The 21,904-nt window shown below is 41.4% G+C and overlaps 1 protein-coding gene across 5 annotated transcripts in view; it reads right to left on the reverse strand.

The window, feature by feature from the left end:
• Window positions 1-18,289, reverse strand: part of LOC119966112 (retinoic acid receptor beta-like) — a 279,552-nt gene extending 261,263 nt beyond the window's left edge. The window contains exon 1 of one of the 5 annotated variants that reach the window (XM_038797340.1): window positions 17,463-18,289. Coding sequence is in view for 2 of the 5 variants with exons in the window: in XM_038797334.1 (XP_038653262.1) it covers window positions 17,463-17,619 (157 nt within the window). In the remaining 3 variants the exon portion in view is untranslated. Of the gene's footprint in view, window positions 1-13,635; window positions 13,655-14,255; window positions 14,531-17,462 lie in introns of those variants that run through there. The other 4 variants (XM_038797334.1, XM_038797336.1, XM_038797338.1 and 1 more) reach the window with 4 other exon arrangements.
• Window positions 18,290-21,904: the final 3,615 nt, after the last annotated feature.

Here is a 21,904-nt window from a genome sequence, read left to right on the forward strand (position 1 = left end):
CGTGAGCCAAAACTGCCAATGGGCGACTTGGTTAGGGAGGGCTGGCGGAGTTGGGGAGAGGGTAGCGGAATTCAATGTAGTTGGCAATCAATATCCATATGCACACATTTTCAACAATGGCTACTGCCCAGAAATCAGGGGTCAGCACTTGTTACCCTATGGGTACTGCGACAAAGTGGAGGACACCAATGTCAGCACTGTTGCTTCACAGCGCCAGGGTCCCAGGTTCGATTCCCCGCTGGGCCACTGTCTATGCGGAGTCTGCACGTTCGCCCCGTGTTGGCGTGGGTTTCCTCCGGGTGCTCCGGTTTCCTCCCACAGTCCAAAGACGTGCAGGTTAGGTGGATTGGCCATGATAAATTGCTCATAGTGACCAAAAAGGTAAGGAGGGGTTCTTAGGTTACGGGGATAGGGTGGAAGTGAGGGCTTAAGTGGGTCGGTGCAGACTCGATGGGCCGAATGGCCTCCTTCTGCACTGTATGTTCTATGTTCTAGATGCTGAAGGGATGTCGCATCCATGGAACTGGACTCCAAGAAGAGCCAGCACCATCAGCAGAAAGGGGACAACACTGAACAACATGAGGAGAAAAAACTGTAATCTCCAGAAAAGAAAGAAGTTGTAAAGCAAAAGGCATTTCCTGTACCGCCCCAGGGGGAGTTTTGAGTACTAAGCTGCAAGCCGCATATGGAATGGAACAACTTTGTTTAATTAGGGTATATCGCAAAGTGTTGCATTTGGTCAAAACACTCTGTTATTCCTCATTTTTGTTGGCACAGAAAGGAGTCAGACAGGATTTTTTCATGAATTCACTGTTGGAGCAAAAGACATGCAGTTCGCATATATTAGGCAGCATGTCAAAGGAAACGCGAAAGTTCAACTGAAGTACAAGTAATTAGGAACAGATTTGCTACATACCTCAGTGTATATTCAATACTGCATTTATTTATAAGACACCTAAAGTTAGGAAACAAAAGCAACCCTTTTTTAATTCCAGGCCACAGAACCAGGACAGGTCTGTTTTTTATCAATCCAAGAAAAAAGAATGAACTTCAGCAGTTTTCAGTTATAATTTGAATGTAACGTGTCCTGATGACCTGCCTCAAAGTTTATTTTTCACTCCAGGACTCACTCGCCACCAATTTAAGGCCACTTTCAAGGCGCCTCCAAATTTACTCTGCCAGAATACCTACTTTAAAAGTGTTTTGAGCAAGAACAAGTTACTCTTCTGGAGGAATTGATTTTGTTTAGTATTTTGTGGGCAAACTTTCTTTCATGAGCGAGGTCTGAGCTAATGTATCAGAAATGCATTGATAGCACATAGCAGTATTATTGGATAACTTCCATCTTCTTACTGATCTCTGAATGTTTCCTTAGTTTCTTTAAAACTAGGTTACAGTGTCAGTGCAATGTCACAATGTTCAACTCTCCAATAAAAGGACGACAATAAAATCTTAGTGGGGACTAGGTGTTGCAGAGAAATGTATCTGGAGACACACAAAACTGGTCAGAGAGGGACACTAACAGAATGGATTAGCTAAAACAGGAAACCAACTAACAACTAACAGTGCCGCACTAACCTGAGCACAGACAGGCCTACACATTCGGCTGGCCTGCCATGGCAAACAAGGGCAGCATTGATCCAGACATAATTAGATCAGGACGGTGAAAACAAATGAAAAATTAAAACTTCCTTATCTTAAGTCTGAACACAAATGCTCCCGAATCTTTGAGCAGAATGCCCTCATCCCAACTGAGGGTTTTGTGGTGGGTGGGACCAGTGAATCTATTGGAGCTAAAAAAGCTGGAATGCCGTTGGTGTAAAATGGCGCTGCAATTCTCCCAGCGGAAGAAAATGCAGGTTGGCCCTCCAGTTTGCAGGTGGCAAGAACACCATTTCCATTCTTTTTAAATTTCATTCGGGGGAGGACGGGGGCAGGACTCAGTGTTGAACAATTGGAGTTCAGTGAGGTCGGGAATGCAGAGTTTTGGGTGAATTGACATTTAGGGAAGGTGACTTTCAAAGCTTCACAAAGGATGCCATCAAGCATCAAGTTTCCCCTTCTGAAGAGCATGCACGATTCACTCTTAGACAACTCCTTTTTCATTCATTTCCACAATAATTCCTTTCTGATCCCCAAAATAATCAGGCAAATCACACTCTCAAGGAACCTATCTCTCCCACATCACACTATGCAAGTCTTGTCTACCCTCTAAAGGAGAGGTTTGTTCTTTTGTGGCAAAACAGAAATAATCATTTGCTAGAACCGTTGACTATCTCAACAACAACTTATATTTCAAGGAGTGCTTTAACGGAGCGAAACCAGGCGGAGAGATGTGGGGGGTTATTCTGGAGCTTGGGGATGCACAAGAGATCAGAATAAGAGGTGCACAGATTGTGGAGCTGGAGGAGATTACGGAGATGGTGAGAGGCAAGGCCACAGCGGGATTTGAAAACAAGGATGACTATTTTAAAACCAAGAACTTGCTTGACTGGGAGCTAATGTAAGACAACAAGCATGGGACTGATGGGGGGCTTATTGAGAGTTGATACATGGGGCAACATTTTAGATGACTTCAAATCTGTGGACAGTATTAGTACATATTCAGGCAGCTATTTTTTTTTAAGAGTTACTCTGCAAATTTGAGTGAATGCATGCTAATTACAGAGGTATATATAATTTAATGTTAGCATTAATTAAACATTGTTCTATTTTTGTGGATGTTGGTAAAACGCCTCCTGGGTCGGAAATCAGTTTAAAACTCTCTTTTCTGTGAAAGAGAGAGAAAGAATCCTTTGAATGGCTCAACATTATATGCTTTCACGTCTTATGCTACGATTACATGAATATAAAGTATTTTGGCTACATATAGTGTGTGAGAGTAAATGAGATGTGGGCCAAATGCGTCATGTTCTTTTGTATAACTATAGTTTGTCTTCAATTTTTTTCAGTTACAATATTCTTGGTTCTAATTTTTGGTTCTGATGGCTTACTTCACAGTCATGTTCAACCTTGCTCTATGTTGTATTTGAAGCAGCCTGTTTCTGAAATCTGATTAGCTCAGATTACGATTAAACAAACTCGAACAACAACTGTAACACTTCTATTCCGATCAGTGTCCACCTACACATTTGGTACATTTCATTTATTTATTTATTCATTTTGAAATTTAGAGTACCCAATTCATTTTTTCCAATTAAGGGGCAATTTAGCCTGGCCAATCCATCTACCCTGCACATCTTTGGGTTGTGGGGGCGAAACCCACTCAGACACAGGGAGAATGAGCAAACTCCACACGGACAGTGACCCAGACCCGGGATCGAACCTGGGACCTCGGCGCCATGAGGCTGCAATGCTAACCACTGGGCCACCGTGCTGCCCTGGTACATTTCATTTAGGTATAGATTTTCTCACTCATCATCCCACCACTTTCCTTCAAGTCTGCCACACTTTATCCTAGTAGCCTCGCACTCTCCCAGTACATGATCCTCCAATGGTCTCCTCCTGTCTGGTAGTCTCTCATACTTCCTTCACTTTATATATGTTAGCAGCTTGATGCTCGGGCTCTGCAGAGAGCTCTTCTCTATGCCTCCGAAAACAAGTCAGCGATCATGATGGAACCTTGGATATCTTTTCTCTGGGAAACGGTGGCCTCTCCAGCTGGCTCAGCCTGCTCTGCATTATTTAGCTAGTTGAGCAGCATTCCTGCCAGTGTCTTCCATTTGGGCATTCAATCTATTTGTGTCATTGAGCTGCCAAAAGGGTTGCATGTGCCTCTGAGGTCACCTAAAAACAAAGCTGACAAGTTCACTCCCAGAGTGTGGGCTGTGAGTAATTTCACCTGGACTCCTCTAGAGAACTTCTGCAGAAATCAAACCAGTGGAATTAATTCTCTCCAGGTAAGGAACAGTGGATTTGACAGAAAATAACCCATTGGCTTGTTTATTAGAATATGTGCGTGTTATTTTTAACAACACTATTGAATCTGTGACAACAAAAATACTTAATCCTTTGTTTAAATATACACAGACAACTTTGGGAATCAACTTCATGCACTGACTATTTTCTATTTTGGTCACGAGTCAGAGGAAACAAGGGAACATTGGGTGGTGATGTTATAAGTCATGGGTTTTAAAATATACAATAAACTGCGCAAAGGGGCCACCGATCTATACCACAGAGAATCATGGTTATTGTGGTTTCTAATTGTATCCTCAGGTTTGCAGTTTGATTACAGTAATAAAACTTGTGATATTAATATCCCCCATAATTAAGATCAATAATTAAGAGCAATATGATAGACAAGACTATAAACCAGTACAAAGTGCATACTTTAATAGGTGTCTCAACATTTGATTTGGATGTCAGTTATCTATAGATTCCTAGGTTTGTGCAGGTAACACTTTTACTGTCAGGAAAAGTAAGACTAGTAGCTCACTAGCCTTATCTTTATCATCGGTGACACTGAGTCATTATAATGGAAGGTTGGCAGTGACTATGATTCACCTCTTCCTGACAGCACTTGGAGACTGAGGAAAAATATGAGGCTAACAGTAAGGTGCATTTACAACAGCTGCCAATTCAAGATTTCAACAGTAGATACATGTCTTGCGATCACCACTGACAGGGGCGATCACACCCAGATGTTCCCCTTTATCTAACAGTTAAATAAAGCAACCAATTGTACTTCCCTTTCGAAAATATTTTTTTTATCAAGCTGCCAAAAGTGATGCAACCTGATTTCTGCCACTTGGACTGAAAATAAATTTCAGTAATAATCTCCTCTTCCTTTCTCCTTTCAAGCCCCTCTTTCTTCAAGACACAGTGGGAGCTTTTTCAACTTGCTGCTCAGGCATAAAACTGGCATTGGAGATTGGGAATCAATGGAAATAAAATTCTGGCCATTTTCATAGTAGGCTGATCCACAACATGGGTGGGCGAGCCATGCAAAATACCATAGACGTCAGCAGGACAGGAAGATCCCATTGGCAGCCAATGGTGAGCTGCTTCTACTGCTGGAAAACACACCGCGGGGGGGGGGGGGGGGGGGGATCCTGCCCAATTGTTTCCTCCACTGTGTTGCCTCTGCTCATTCTCTCTGTAATATCTGCAGGCCAGGAGGGTTGGCAACTATAGCACACATGACTAGGAGCAAGAGGTCTGAACAGGACTTTTCAAGTGAGAACTAAGATCTTCACCGCATCCTATACACACCGCCCTCTAAACTCTGCCAACTTTAAGTAGCAGTACAAATCTCCAAACACTTTTACTAATAATTCAGCAACAGCTAATATAAATCAATCAATGACTGAGCTGAAAGTAGTTGACAATCCTTTTAAACAGGATTGGAGTGGGGTATGGGGTTCTTCCTCCTGTCCAATGAATACCCATTTGTGTGAGGTTAAGAGAAGGCAGTAGCTGGAGAATTCAGGTTAAAAATGGTGATGCAATGAGCATTGCAAACTGACTGATGTCATAATATTCATACCCTACATACATCCAGTGCCTGCGTAATGCCCAATTTAAAATGGCTACCCACATGGTCCACACCATAAGTGTCCAGTGTGGGTGGATGCCATTTTAGACCTAAAATTGCACCAGAAGTGCAAAAGTACAGCTGCTAGGCATCCAAATTTTGCAGCCAAATTCTTAAAGGGAGTTTTTTGTCATTTTGGAGCAACATAACACAATGGTACTGGGCAAAAATACATTTTCATAATATAAGCGTCATCATAACACAAAAATCATTAAGCAATGATGTCATACCTTCACCATATAAAGTGAAACGGTTTTGTCAATAATTTTATATAGGCAATGATGCCCTTTGAACAGTGAAAATGACTGACATTCTGACAATCGATTTCAAATTGAAAACAAAAGAATTGAACTCATGTACAGCCTACTAGAATTAATTATTCCTATAATGTATTCCTGGTCAGTCTCCCACATTCTTTCCTCCGTAAATCTGAGGTCATCCAAAATTCTACTGCCCAATTCTTAACATGCACCAAATCCTATTCATCCAGCACCGCTCTGTTGACTGACCTAAACTGGTGCCTGATTAAGTTACACCTTCATTTTCAATATCTCATCCTTGTTTTTGAAACCCTCCAGCGCTTTGTCTCTTCATATCTGCGTAATCTTCTCTAGCCCCCCAACCCTCCAATTTACCTGCACTCATCTAATTCTGGTCTCTTAAGCATCACCAATTATCATTGCCCCACCACTGGTGGCTGCACCTTCATTTTCCTCAGCCCGAAGCTCTGGAATTTGCTCCTGAAAACTTCCCGTTTGTCCATCCATCCCTCTTCCTTTAACGCTTACTAAAATTTACCTTTTTGATTAACCTGTGGTATCTGCCCGAAAATTTCCTTATGTGGCTCAGTGGGACATTTTATGACATTAAAGGCACTATATAAATGCAGGTTATTGTTCTCCTCACATCTCTCAGAAATCTTCCATGCAATGCACTGGGTGGAATCTTACCATAATTTGGCAAAGTGCCAGGCTCAGACTGAAAACTGGTGTGCAGCGCTCCAGTTGCATTGACCAGTTTTCTCACCAGATCATGAGCTTCTTTAAAGAAACAAAATGAGTGGGTGGGGTTTACACCGTCACTCCAGCGGGGCAGGGCCTGATAGGGCTGTAACCCGGTTTCACAGAGATCAGATTTCCCCTTTTATGATGATTTAAATCTGGACCCAAGTCAAAAGGATCTCCAGATGTGCAGCAATAATAATGTGAGCAAATAGGGGTAGTAGCCAATCATATTGAAGTATTCTCACAGACAGCCAACTGGAAAGTTAAAAGCACTAATTCCCTTTACTCCAGTTTAAAAATTCAAGTAGCAAAAAATGACAACTGGATTTAGATAAAAGCTAAAATATCAGTATGAACAAACAAAAAAAGTTTAAAATATGTGAATCTTATCACCTGATGGAGAAATTTGGCATTCCAAAAATATTTGCTTTCAGAGTCAATGAGGTTGTTTAGCAATAATTATAGAGTTAGTATGCCATTAAAAACACAAAGTTTATTCATCAAGGGGTGTGTTTAGCAAAGGTATTTACAGTAAAAATGGTGATTTTTGAGAATTTACTGGTTGCTTAGCGATTGCACAATTGAGGGACCTCAACAGTGCACACTCTCTGGAAGAGAGTAGAGTACCAACAGAAACTTCGAGATTTCCGTGTTTATCTGCGCATTTTTGAAAATTCATCAAGTTTCTGTTAGCTTCAGTGTAGCAATGACGGCAAATGCTGACAGTTCCACCGTCATTGTGATTGCAAACTCCACGCCGTTGACTCGAGGCAAAAGAACTGCCCACTCTTCTCCAAATATCCACTTGAACATGTAGTCAGGGACTCCTTGAACGTTCAATTCAAAAGACAGCACCTGATAATGCAGCAAGCATTCTTTCAGTGCTGCATCATTAGTGCTCCAGTCAAGAAGAGGTACTTGAACCCATAACCTTCTGGTTCAGAGGTGGCAACTGAGCCAAAGTCACATAAAAAGGAAAATAAAAATGTTTGAACAAAAATCTTGAACCTAAAATATTGGAGGAATCTCAGACTAATTAAAGCAGTCAGCTCTCACAACACACTTCCATTCATTATCCCCTCTCCCTACATAAATCCTATTAGTTCATTCACTATAAATTCATGTGTATATGCCTTGAAAGAGAACCATGCTTAGTTTTGACACTGCAAACCAAGCTTATAGTTTCAAGAACTGTTCAGGTTACATTTTCCTTGGGAGAATGTCATTTTTTTTGTGAGCAGGCAGTGAAGGGGCTTAAGCTCTTTAAAGAAGTAGGTTTTTGCCACTTACCAGACCTAACTCAGTGAACTGCCAATGACCCTCAGTCGGTATGTTTGACCCAGGCATTCACATAGGTCTGCCTATGCAGTGCTGCTGGGATCGGGCTCTCTGTGATACATGGTTCAAATGCATGGCTCAGAATTGTTTGGGAAACAGGTGTACACAATAAGACTCCAAGTTAGCTTATTTGACAGTATGCAAAGTTTTGATCAAATGGGGACCCTCAGCTAACTGACAGAAAGCAAATAGGAGCACGAGTCACAAACCTCTAAGCACATTGATCAATTAAATGTTTACAATGTAATAAAGCTGGGGGTGCGGATGAAACAAATGTACTTTAGCCAAATTGACACTGCCTTGACACCTCTGCCACTGAACAAAATTGTTTCAATCACTTGATCTGTAAATCGATGCAGTAATGATAAAGGTGAGCAAGATTCTATATGGCGTACAGAATGGACAAAGTTTTAGGAAGGGGCGACGGAGAAAGGGGGGCATAACAAAGCTACGCTGGATCACATCACCAGGAATATTAGTTAGGGTGGCTCCCAGCTGGCTACAACAACAGAGTGCTGAGCTTTAACTAGGAGACAGAGCTTGAGATGCAGTCATTAACAGCATTTGAACACAGACTTCCGAAAGAGTTTATAGAGTGTGCTTCCTTTCCAGGTTCTGATGAGACGTCTGGTCGCAAATTTGAGGTGGGGGTGGAAAAGTGGGAAAATTGGCTGTGAAGGGATCCCTACATCCAGGTTGTTAAAGCCACCTTCTCGGGGAAACAATGTATCATGATGTCTGTGAAAGTGTTGATGAATTCAGACCAGCCCATCCCAAGAGGAGCACGTTGATGTGAATGGATGACTTGAGGAAAGAAAGCAAAGTAAAATATCTCAAATCAAATGGAAAAGAGGTTAATCAGCTTTTCTGAAAAATTGGGAAGAAAAAAAAGATGATTTTGTCTATCCTTGCAAAGAATTCCAAGGCAATAGACTGGAGGCTGTATATTTCAGTCACTAGGTATGATTCAATAATTCAGATGTTCATAGGTCAGTGCAGTGCTGATGCTGGTATTGCTCGTTTAACATTGAGTCAATTAGCAATGTCAGTTGTCAGCCTAGTAAGGAGCTCTGTTTGATCACACTTGTTACTGTGCTAGTATGGCTAATTCCAAACAGGCATGGTCTGCAGCTTGAATTGATAAACATCAAAAGCCAAGCATTATAAAAAAAATAAAATTAAATATTCATAGTGCGAAGCACTCATTGCCCGTTCTTGCTTGCTTATTTTAGTTCATCTGTAAGCTAGTTTATAGTTAAAATGTCGACCCATCTGTTCACCGTAGTCAGTTTGTACAAGCAGAAAGGAAATGAATATTTGGATTCACCAATCCTGATCACCATTCATTCAGCTGTAAAGTAATATCCATCTGCATGCTTTACTTTTCACCCTGAGGATCTTTTTAGCTGAGGTTTGAGACTTTCCATTGGAAAGTACGTTGTCGGCATTTGGAAATACACAATGCGCTGTGTAATTCTGTCATTCCAGCAGGTGATCAAATCTGAATTTGATGCAACCTATTTAGTCTAAAGATAAAAAAAATCTAAATTCTATTTTCTAATGCAGTGTATAGAAGAAAAACAAATTTGCTACACTGTTTGAGGTTTCAAATGCAAAAGCTGAATTAGCACAGCAAAGTTATGCATCAGTCAATTTGTTTCAGAAATTAATTTCTGTATTATTTCGACCCAAGTCACCAGATCTCCAATTATTGAGCTGCATAAGATACAGCCAATAAGCGATATTAAGGATTACAAGCACTTCAGAGAGAGGTATGACTATTGTAATATTCAACACTAAACCCACCTTTTATATAATTGTCATTTTTGAATACTCCATTTGTCTGGTAGTCTTCCATCCATCTGGCCCGACTACAGATTATTATCCCTACAGCTTTAACAGTGACAAGTACCACAACTAGAAAGTGGCCTTTAATACACAGCAAGAGTTCACTTCCAAAATATAGCAAAAGACACTTGTTTGCAAAATATGTGCACCTTTTGATTTGGTGCATTCTGAAATGCAGTTAATAATTTATAATGGTTGCAGCAGCCATGAATAACCAGCATCAAACCTTCAATGAGTGAAGAGGTGCCTACAATGTGAGCTCTCAGAGTGCATCCAGCTCCCATGGCCCCTCTCTTGTTGCTCTGAGCCAATTCTAAATTATATTACAAGAGCAGTCTCTATCTGTGTTGAAAGTGCTTCCATTAATTCTTTGAAAATCCAGAATGCAAGCAAAATTCTCACAAAAGGTGCTCTCATGCTAGATGTAGATGTTTCCCAGTGCAGTTCCATAATTACAACACAATACCAGCATTGTCATGAGGATTTCAATAAAGCATAATGGTGGGCACATCAAATTTTCATCCGATGTCCACTTCAGCAGTGAAAACTACCCAATGTAATAATAGACTTTGTCCTCCCAACCTCGGGTTGCGGCTTTGTGCTATTTAACACACGGGTGAAATACTGTGATTACCGTCCAGTGTTCAGAGTAATTAGAGGTGATGAATTAAAAGTAGCAGAGAGACCATTGAGATAGTTAGACCGTAACTGCAGTAATGGGGCAAAACACGTTTGCCACACACCGATGTGCAGTTCCTGTGCACATGCAGCTGATTCCCGTGTCAATAGAGGACGGAGTTCACCCTGTGTTATTTTGAATCAATTGGAGCCTTCATACCAATTCCAATCCAACTTTAACATACGATACATAAAGCTTTTCCTTCAGACTGAAAGTCTCAATTTGTGGAGAATCAATGCACCATAAGGGCAGCACGGTAGCACAGTGGGGGCAGCACGGTAGCACAGTGGTTAGCACAGTTGATTCACAGCTCCAGGGTCCCAAGTTCGATTCCCGGCTTGGCTCACTCTCTGTGCGGAGTCTGCACGTTCTACCCATGTCAGCGTGGATTTCCTCCGGACTCTCCGGTTTCCTCCCACAGTCCAAAGATGTGCAGGTTAGGTGGATTGGCCATGCTAAATTGCCCTAAGAGTCCAAAAAGGTGAGGTGGGTTACTCGGTTATGGGGATATGGTGGAGGTGTGGGCTTATGTAGGGTGCCCTTTCCAAGGACCGGTGCAGACTCGATGGGCCAAATGGCCTCTTCTGCACTGTAAATTCTATGATCTATGATAACAAAATTCCGCATCAATTTACTTAATAAACCTAGTGATAACACTGAAGTAAGTGAGCTGATAAATAACCTTTGGGTTGCCTTCCCTCCTGAAACTACATTACAAGGTAAAAACAGTGTCATTTAAGCACAGGAGTAATTCATTGAATTAATAATAAATAATTTAAAAATTCAAAGTTTAACAATATGAATTAAATTGTACAAAATTATCTCCATCCAAGCTCAAACGTTTCCAACCAAAGATTTGCTGGGGCTGTTCCTGAACAAGTTCTTTAAAGCATGCTCTATCGACCAGAAGGAGGGTGGTTGGAGCAGCAAATTGTACAACCTTTGAAGAAAAGAAGTATTAAGAAACTTTGTTTGATTGTCACCATTGAATGTTAACCCACTGTATCTGTTTTTACCTTGTAAAACTATTGGTTTGACGAACAAAACTTGTCAGCAACTTGAAGATGGTAACTCTACCACACATATCCAGGCTTGACCGTATAACTAACGATTAATATTCATGCCACAGGAGTGGCAGGTGACGACCATTTCCAACAAAGATAGTGTAACAACCACCGCTTGACATTCAATGGCATTACCATAGTCAACTTCTTGGGATTACCACTGAGCAGAAACATAACTGGACAGGTGGCATAAATACCGTGGCTACACCAGTAATTCAGAGGCTGGGTTTTTCTGTGGCAAGTAACTCACCTCACATCTGATGGAAAACTCTCTCTCTCTAATTGTCTGGATGAGTGCAACTGTAAGACCATACAAGAAGCTCCACGTCATCCAGGACAAAGCAGCACATTTGATTTGCATCCCAAGCACTACCTTAAACATACAGTCCCTCCACCCCCGATATAACATGGCTACAGTGGGTACCATTAACAAGATGCACTGCAGCAAAGCACCAAGGCATCTTCAACAGAACCTCCTAACGCCACCAATTCTATCACCTGGAACGATAAGGGCACGAGATGGATAGAAACACCACTATCTCCAAGCTCCCCTCCAAGGCACACACTGTCTTATGTTGGAAATAAATCGTCTTTCTCACACAATCACTGGGTCAAAATTCTGGAGGCCTACCAACAGAATTACAGGAGCACCTTCACCATACAGACTGTAGCAGCTTAAGAAAACAGCTCACCACAACTTCCCAAAAGCAACCAGTGGTGGGCAATAAATTTTCAAAATTATGGCTATATCTGGTGACTGAATTTTAAGAAACAATTTAACAGAAATCGCAAAATAAGCAACCTGTTTTTTTATTTGCTTTCCTTTAATGTACCCTTTGCAATTTCTGTGTGTCAAACTTGACTGTCAATCAGTCCATTAAAGAACATACATCTCTCACCGATATTGCTTGTCAGAAAATAAATAATATCATATTCTAGTATATCATCTTGATAAAAAGCATGTGGTTAGTTGTAAAGGGGAGCTCTGACCATCTGGCTCGCTGCCAGTAGTTCCCTGCATTTTTATAATTAAATATCAATGTCAAAACAGTAGCCTGAATTTTTTTAAAGAACTGTGCGTCATGGCTGTTCAACATATTTAATAATGATTAGCGCATATGTACCCCAGAATAGAAAGCCTCTAAGCTGATTAAATCATGGCAATTGCCTATAATGTTAATCCCATCCCATCCTAGCAGTTTGCTCATCTAATCCATATCCTGATATGTGACGTGCAACACACAACCCTCATCAGTTTTCCATTCATGCCACTTTCGAGCCTGCATTTTTATAATGAGAAACATATTTGCTTTCGATAAACAGCAATCCTTTGAACTTCAATCACCTAATGCACATGCTTTTTGTCATACAAACAAGCACATACGGGTGCTATCAAGTTAAACAGAAAAACAGGTCAATTCTTTATCCATTGCAGCTATTGGTAAACTAAACGTTATATCAAAATTAGTCAAACAGTCCTTAATTCTGAATTAAACCTTTCCCCCTAAGGTGCTGAGATATTATACTTAATAAGCTTCCCACATCTAGTGATACACGAGGCAAAGCACATAGCTATGTCTGTTAGTATAGCTACTTTTCTTCCTGGAACAGTTCGCCAGCCTGTCACCAAAGGCTACAAATTGACACATGCCAATCCACATCAGGCATGGCTTACCAAGAGACCCACCCACTCTTATCACTTGCCCTAGGCATATTAGCAGGATTTACATGTTTGGCCATGTTATGAACACACCTTCCGTGGCCATCGCACTCAAGAGTGAGACTCAAACCCGGTGCTTCCGCAGAGACAGAGAAGCTACCTACTGCACCAAAATACCTCACTGAAGGTATTATACAGGCTGATCTAAACTCAGTGGGGTGTGACACTGACTAAAACCCTGCTGCTATTATGATTACAAAAAATTGGAAATTACATCCTCATCCATTTTGACGCTGATACGATCACAATCTGTCAGTCATTGGGTATCAGGGAAAAATGAACTGAAGTGCATGAAAAGGAGTGTTCTTTTTTAAAATGCTACCCTATAAACCTTTAAATACAATCTGAGAGACTAAAACTAAATCCTCACATATTTCAAGATTATCTTCTGAAACATTTTCCACAGGGCACTCTCCAATCATTAAGTTTCATTGGAATCTACTTACTTAAGGTTGCAACCTGGACTCTGTCCGGGTCACCTATGGGGTCAACTGAGGAAATGAGAAGATTGCGTTTGTACAATATGTTGCCTTGGTAATCAAAGTTACGAAGTTGGGATGATTGGAGTTTGGGACTAGGAAATGAGAATACGAATTTACAAATGCATCACCTTTAGATAATTCAATTCCACAGTGAGAGGTCTGAAGCATAAACAAGCAGCATTTTGTTGATTATTTTTTCTTTTAAATATGTTGCAATATTACACAAAATTTAATTTAATTTTTCATAATTAGTGGCAGAATTTCATTTTTAAATAATAATTCGATAATACCGATAATTGGTAGCTTATTTAATTTTTTTTAAATCAAGATTTGGGAATTCTAACAATAATGAACATAAATATATTGCCATTCATTAATTATTATAGTACTAATGAATGTTCAGCATGATTTATGCCTGAATTGGTCTCCCATTTGAACATAAAATATGCTCCTTATTATCACTGATAAATCACCATCAATTTAGGGAGCACAATTTTGTAATGTATTCAAGCTGGCTCATTCAGTCAATCCAATTGCTCATTTAATTTAATCTATCTATTGATGACCACTTACACAACTGTTACCTGTTTTCGCCCATAGGCGGAGTTAACATACAGTTCAAGCCATGCATTCGACCACATGCATAAGAACGGAATCAAAGAAGGTTAAGCATCCTGAGACCCAAATAATTGTTATTATATTCTTATTTAGAAGCACTTGGTATTGCAGCAGCTCTTCATTTTGAAGCCCCATAAATACTAACACCAGAAGCTGAGGAAATAATCTTTCGAGCACTTGTGATAGCCAAATACTGACTAGTTTATCTCAGCATTTCCATCACGAGAGGACTCTGAGCAGAAACCAAACACTTACTCAGAGATAGGGAGGAATCACCTATGGGACGGTCAGCTGGGCTAGATAACACACCTCCTAGTGGATGGTGTCTCAGCAACATTGAGAGTCCAGATTTGTGAACTGTAAGTCAGGGGTTAGCTAAATAGGAGTTCCTCGGAGACAGCAAAGGCGGTAATGGAGTTTGGACTGACTTTTGATAGTTGCGAGGCCCCTTTTAATGTTAGGTTTTTGTCTGTTCGTGAGTGTAAGCTTAATCATCTGTTCTCTGAAATTGGTCGCTGCTACAACTGCAGTATGTAAAAAAGTGTGTCATCACCTTTTTCAGTGTAAACCCTGTCATTCTAAAACCCCCACCCTGGTCAGCAAATATTCCCTCACCCATCGGTCAACTTCCCACCTGTCCCCTGCTCCGCAATTCTCCTCCTCCTCCCCCCCCCCCCCCCCCCCCCCCCCCCGCCAATTTTCACTCTGGATCCACATGAAATCTGAGGCAATAATACAGGGTTACATTAGAAAAAGGTTTGGGAAGCACTGCTCAATTTGTAATGATTACCAATTAACAAAGAAAGCCCAATCCTGGTGAGGAAATGTATATCTCAGTTATAGATGAAACAGACTTTGTGCAAGACTTTAATGTCTACAGATACTGCTCCTGCTTATTTCTAATAGGTTGAATATATTGGGTTGGCAGTTTGTCATCTGAGACTGTGGCACAAAACAGATTTACAAACCAAGACAAAGCTGGGATAATGAGGAACAGCAGATCAGGAAGTACTGTGGTCACTGAGATTCATGAGGCAATATTACCTCCAGACTTACCCTACATAAGCTGCTCTTACACTGTAAGTGTTCCTTATGCATTAAGTTACTCTAAACTATTATTCCACAGTCCAGCCTTGTCTTGCTTTGCATTTTGCTGAATGCTATCGGTAAATTGAAAATTACAGTTGCACTGCAGTAAATGGCATTAAATATTAGGAACTGTGTATTACAGGCACATACAGCCCATTTTGCATACCCACCGAGACAAATTTCTATCCCATTTTGTCCTCATTGTATGTGAGGTACCTGTGGTATTTTTGTTATAAACAACAATTACTGCAGATTGAATGATCATGCTTAATTAGTTACAACAGTGTAACAAATTAATAATTTGACGTGGAGAAATCTCAAAGGCTGTGTCTACACTAAAACCATAATGGAATTAAGTTGTACTTGCATCAATTTTCAATTTATTAACAGAATTAAACCTTAAAAACACTGAGATCTGCCCATAAAACTTTGAAGTGAAAAGTGCTTAAGGAAAGCAGCTGCTATCAGCACACAGGGGACAAGTTACTGTACCATGGATTGATTTTTTTTCCTTTAACAGCTGAAATTGCTGAATGTACATCAAACAGGTAATTTAAGTGTCTCTTACAACATTATTACATTACTAAAACCTTAGTATTGTCAGCTCCCTCAATCTCCTTTTCATTACACCGGCACAATCAAAAAAAGGTTTTTCAGATATGTGGCAGGTCAACGCAATCAATCTGCAGTCTCTGTTAGCCACTAATAAACACAGGACCACAAAGTGCTTAATGAGGAACAGCAGACCAGGAAATACGAGTCTGTGGTCACTGGTACTCTCATGAGGCAATATTACCTCCAGATTTACCCTACATAGCCCGCTCTTGTAATGAAGGTGCTCCTTATGCGTTAAGTTACATTAAAACCATTATTCCATAGGCCAGCCATGGTCTTGTTATCTGCAGATTGCAACATAGACGCGCGTCAAATTTTGTTCCCCCAATTTGCCTGAAAAAGCTCCAAATTTCCTCAGAAGGGGGAACCCACAATAGAAAGACAAAAAAAATGTTGAAAGCAGAAGAGGTTATTTTTGGCGGGGAGAGGTAAAAAAGCAATCGCAGTTCGGATCTTATTACAATTGGATGTCGAAGAAGAATCAAATAATGAAATGTTAGGTGTGAATAAACGGAGGAATCTTCGCACTGAAAATTGTCATTCGACAAATGAGGGAAACGTCCTGGCAAATCTAACGACAAACAAACAAAACACTCGAGTAAAGATGGTCGAAGCGAAGAGGGTAAAAACAATAGAAACAAAATCGATGTTTGTCTGTTGATAATTGAAGTGCTCGTTTCTTTGACTATTTGGTTCTAACCTTTTATCCCCAATTCTCGGGTTACGAGACCAGACAGTTTGGTTTCTGATAAAGTAAAATCCGTATTTGTTTTCCACTTCGAGCGCAAATAATGCTTTAATTGTTTAAAAGAAAACAAATGTTTGATTTTACGAGAGGAAACACGATCATGAAATATTTACTTAACGTCATTGGAAATAATTAAGATAAGACCTCCACATACCCCCCCCCCCCCCCCAACTAAACTGGAGAGCAAATCTTGTCCCTATTCTACTTCAATACGGCGCCAGCAATTAAAATTAAACATCGAAACAAGAACCGGTGGAAATGAATGAACAAGAGTGACACTTCCCTGGTCAATGTTGAGGGTACTGCAGACAGACAGCTGAGGAGGGACTGCTGGAGATTTATTGACCAGCCGCAGCACCCTCTCAGCTCCTGCCCTACCTACCCTATCAAACAGCAACACACAGGGTGAGGGTCAGGTTTGCCATTCTGATGTCTTTCCTCACTTTTAGTGCTTGTGCCATTGTTTACCAACCGCATTCCTCGGCACATCGTGCAAAGATAGGGGCACAGAGTTTGAAGTGACAAAAGTATCCAGTTACTTTCCACCACTGTCAAGAGAGCTGCTGCCATCCACGGCGAAGCACTGACGGAGATTCGCAACTACACGCAGACAGTTCAGGAGCAATGTGAGGGGAGGGAGTTGTACTTTCGAGAAAATAAAGGAGAAAACGCAAGATTTTCTATCATATACAGTATGAATAATAATGATAAAGAGACCTACATTGAGTGCTGTGCCTCTGTTGCCAGTCCCTGTGTGTCAGTCCATTGAAGCATGCAGTCAGAGCTTTCTCCTGCAGCATGCAAGAGGACGGGCTCGGAGTGTAGAAATCCAGCATTTGCCCAGGGCTGACTGCGAGAACATCCATACAGTCAAACATGACGAGAGGCTGTCCACAACCTGCGAAGCAAAGTGTTCCTCCTCTCTCTCTAGGTGTGGGCAAATTTGCAAAGAAAAAGTTGTTCGAACTCCCATCAAAACTCTGCCCTTATATTTTTTTTCGCCCCTCTTTTTCTTGGCACGTTAAGAACTGCTGGTCTGTTCCCCAGAGCGGATTCATGAATTATGACAGACAACACAACTCGAAGCCTGTAATTGATCCAAATGATCATTTACCATTTTTCCCCCAAAGTCAGATACGGCGCTCAATTCTAAATGAGAGAGGGCGAAGGGGAGGAGAGGGGGAGTCAGGCTGTCTAATGTTCAGCCTTGGCAGCTGCCCTTTCGCTGAAAGTCTCTTTCGCTCTTGGCTCTGTGGGACCCGCGGAAATCTCCCGATCCCTGGCACAATTTGCACGTTACAAATCTGCAGCCGCAAAAATAGCTCCGCTCACCCCTCTTGTTTTCCAAAATGGCTCGTCCTGCTTTTGACCAGCTTACTTCCTACTCCTTATGTCACAGAAGCACAGTAAAAGATTGAATTGCCTAATATATGCAAGTGAACTTTCTCTGAACCCTACCCAGGCTGCTAACCTTCAAATGACCCAACCCAGCCTGACATCACCAGCTCCCAGGATTCCCACAGCACTTCATATTTCCAGAAGCCAAGCAAAGCAGATACAAGCTGCATCTAACAACTATTGAGCAGGAGAGGGAAAATCCGATGCACACAGCAACTGAGCGAGAAAGCAATGGCTCACAATATTCCCCCCACAAAATCATGCACACGAAACTTGCTGCATTTAATATCGGCAGCAATGGATTGTTATCTCAGTGATTGGGAGAATTAATTAGTCTTTTAAAACAGGAAGATTAATATAAGAACTCCTGCGCTCTGTTGGTGAGTCAGATACTTATATTGCACTAATTGTGGGTAAATGTATTCTGCACAACAATGCAGATCAATGATCCAAATACAGTTGCGGCAGTTTAAATACCCAGTTTCTGTATTCGCAATAAATATTTTTTTACATAAATCCGACACATCAGTGCACCGACTTGGACTGCACATTAATATTAAGATTTTTTGGCATGTCAATTTGAATTTTACATTTGATATTTATGGACACGGGATAATAATACAGTGGAATGTATATGCATCACTCGAGCTTTTACGGAATTGTCCGCAAGCAGAAGATAAGCAGGAGCTGTTTAATGCAAGGGCAAAAGTATGTTGCAGATGCTGTAAATCTGAAATAAAAAGAGAAAATGCTGGAGCTCCCCTCGGCAGTGGGCAGGCCTGTGCCGAGCAGGGCAAAAGTGTGACATCATTGGCACAATCCATCACTGCTCACTGGAACAAAATCGATCAGTCAGTGCCATAGGGAGCATCTCTGCTCAAAGGAAAACTTATTTTGACAAACACTTAGATGTTTCGACTGTTTGGGAAAGTGATCTACAAGCTAATTCACTTTTGAGAAAATAGATGAACTTTATGTAGATTTTTCTCACCTGCATACAAACATAGCACATACATCATCACCAAACAGTGAACGGGATGCATTCAATCCCATTATTCCCCACCCATTTCCCTTGAGTAACCATTAAAGCAGAGCCAAATGGTAATTGATGAGTGATGGACATTTATTCTAAAAGTAGGGACAATGCCAGTCCAACATTTTACAGCTCGGACAAGTGGTGTCTCTGAGACCCTGCCGCCGGGGCTGGCTGCTACAAGGACAGAAAATGCCTGCATGTCAGTTACTGGGAGAATTAAACGAAGGAACAACAGCATTTTTTTTTTAAATGCCTGTTACTCAAAGGCTTTCTCATTTCAGAATATAATTTTATGGTACCTGCAGGGATGCTCCTAAAGCTACCAGGACAAGAGAAACCCCCCACTGCTTCAACTATGAGCCAAAACACTTATCTGAATGTAGGGATGAATCAGGTAAAGACGTTGCTCTTTAGTACCTGCATGCCATAGAAGGTGAAATGCAACACATCTGATTTATGATATGCAGGTGAAAGCACTCATATGTATTTTCACCTTATATTCATATGATGGTTCATATGCTCAGAGCTCCTGAAATGCTGAGATAATTGTGGAATTTAACTGCATCTTCTACGCCTATCACAATGTTGCTGCAACTTTACTGTGAAATAAAAGCAATTGTTGAAGGAATAGTACAGAAACATGAATAGTACAGTAATCTGAGATTTCATTCTGTATGAAAGCTTAATTTAGAAGAAAGTCAATGCTAGTAGGAAAAGCTAAAACAGTTCACTCAATACACAAGACTTTATTCTGAATGAAAAAGAATCAGAAGTTAACATTTTTAAGCGTACTTGGGCAGGTATCTTCAGTACGTGGGTTTTACAATGTCTTTATTAGTTGCACCAAGCTATTTGGCAGAACAAACTTAATTTCAGTGGCAAAACATGAAGTTAACAGCATTTGTTTATTGTTTTCCATTTATCTTTACACATTTTCTATTCTTCTTTGCTGAAGACATTGAGGGGCTGGGGGTACAATTCCACAGGTTTCAGAACTGTCAAACATCTCACCGAAGAAACCATTCTTCATGTGTGAGCTGAAAATGTGAATGTCAGGATGTCACCAAGAGTGGCGCGGAAGTACCACCACAGACCGAGCTGACTGAATCCTAAAGGACATAGCAGCCAGAGTGAATCTGCAAAAGGTGGTGAGGGAACCAACAAGAGAGAAAAACATACTTGACCGCATCCTCACCAACCTGCCTGCCACAGGAGCATCCGTCCATGACAGTATCATTGGAGTGACTACTGCACCTTGTGGAGGCAATGCCTGTCTTCACATTGAGGATACTCTCCATTGTGATGTGTGGCACTACCACCATGCTAGATGGGATACACTTCGCACTGATCTAGCAATTCAAGGCTGGACATCCATGAGGAGCTGTGGGCCATCAGCAGCAGTAGAATTGTACACAACACAATCTGTAACCTCATGGCCCAGCATATCTCACACACTACCATTACCAGCAATCCAAGGGACCAAACCTAGTTCAATGAAGAGTGCAGGAGGGCATGCCAGGAGCAATATCAGGCATACCTAAAAATTAGGTGTTAACCTGGTGAAGCTACAACACAGGACTACCTCTTCGGCGATCACTCGCTAAGGAGTATGATTGTCCACCTCGGAAAATCCATGTTACTGGTCATGATTTCTGTGGATGCTAGCATGGCTGATGAACCGCCTCTTCGACTGTGCACTTAGCAGGAGTTTCTGGGAGGTGGGATCGGTCCTTGGACTCTAGTTTGCTGGTACTCCTTTCTCAGGCTCATTTTCCGGGCCTCCTCTTGCATCGTATGTTCTTGAAGAATTGTGTCTCTTGCCGTTGGATGTTCTTGAAGAATTGTGTCCCTTAAATCAGGAGGTTCCTCCAAATAGGTCTCTTCTGAGCAAGCATTTCCCAGGCATTGATGTCAGTGTTACATTTCTTGCGGTAAGCCTTCAGGGTGTCTTTGGAGTATTTCCTTTGTCCTCCTTTTGTTCGGAAGCCTTCCTTGAGCTGGGAAAAGAAGATTTGTTTTGCCAGTCGTGACTCCTCAGCACATGGCCGGCCCACCGGAGTTGGTTTTGAATGATTTTGGCCTCAATGTTGGTGCGCTTGACTCCTTCAAGGATGCTGATGTTAGTGCGATGTCCTCCCAGCTTATGCAGACAACCCACCTCTGACAGCATTGATGGTACTTCTCCTGGGCCTTGAGGTAACATCTATCTGTACGTAGTCCAAGTTTCTGAGCCATATAGAACAGTTGGGAGGACGACTGCCTTGTACACAAGGATCTTGGTGTCAGCATGGATGTCAAAGTTGTCAAGGACTCTCACCTTTAGGCATCTGAAAAAGGTGCTTATGGATTGGATACAATACAACACAGGACTACTTACGTGCTGGGCAGCATAAGTAGCAAGTTATTGACAGAGCTAAGCAACTGCACAATCAACAGATCAGATCAAAGCTATGCAGCACTGCCACAATGAGCTGTGAACAGTGGTGGACAATTAAACAACCCACTGGAGGAGGAGGCTCCACAAATATTCCCATCCTCAATGATGGAGGAGCCCAGCACGTCAGTGAAAAAGATAAGGCTGGAGCATTTGCAACAACCTTCAGCCAGAAGTGCTGAGTGGGTGATCCATCTCAGTCTCTTCCTGCGGTCTCCAGCATCACATGGGGAGGCGGTGGCATAGTGGTATTGTCCCTGGCAATCCAGAGACTCAGGGTAATGCTCTGGGAACC

This window comes from Scyliorhinus canicula, chromosome 5, assembly GCF_902713615.1.
Source record: "Scyliorhinus canicula chromosome 5, sScyCan1.1, whole genome shotgun sequence".
NCBI lineage: Eukaryota > Metazoa > Chordata > Chondrichthyes > Carcharhiniformes > Scyliorhinidae > Scyliorhinus > Scyliorhinus canicula.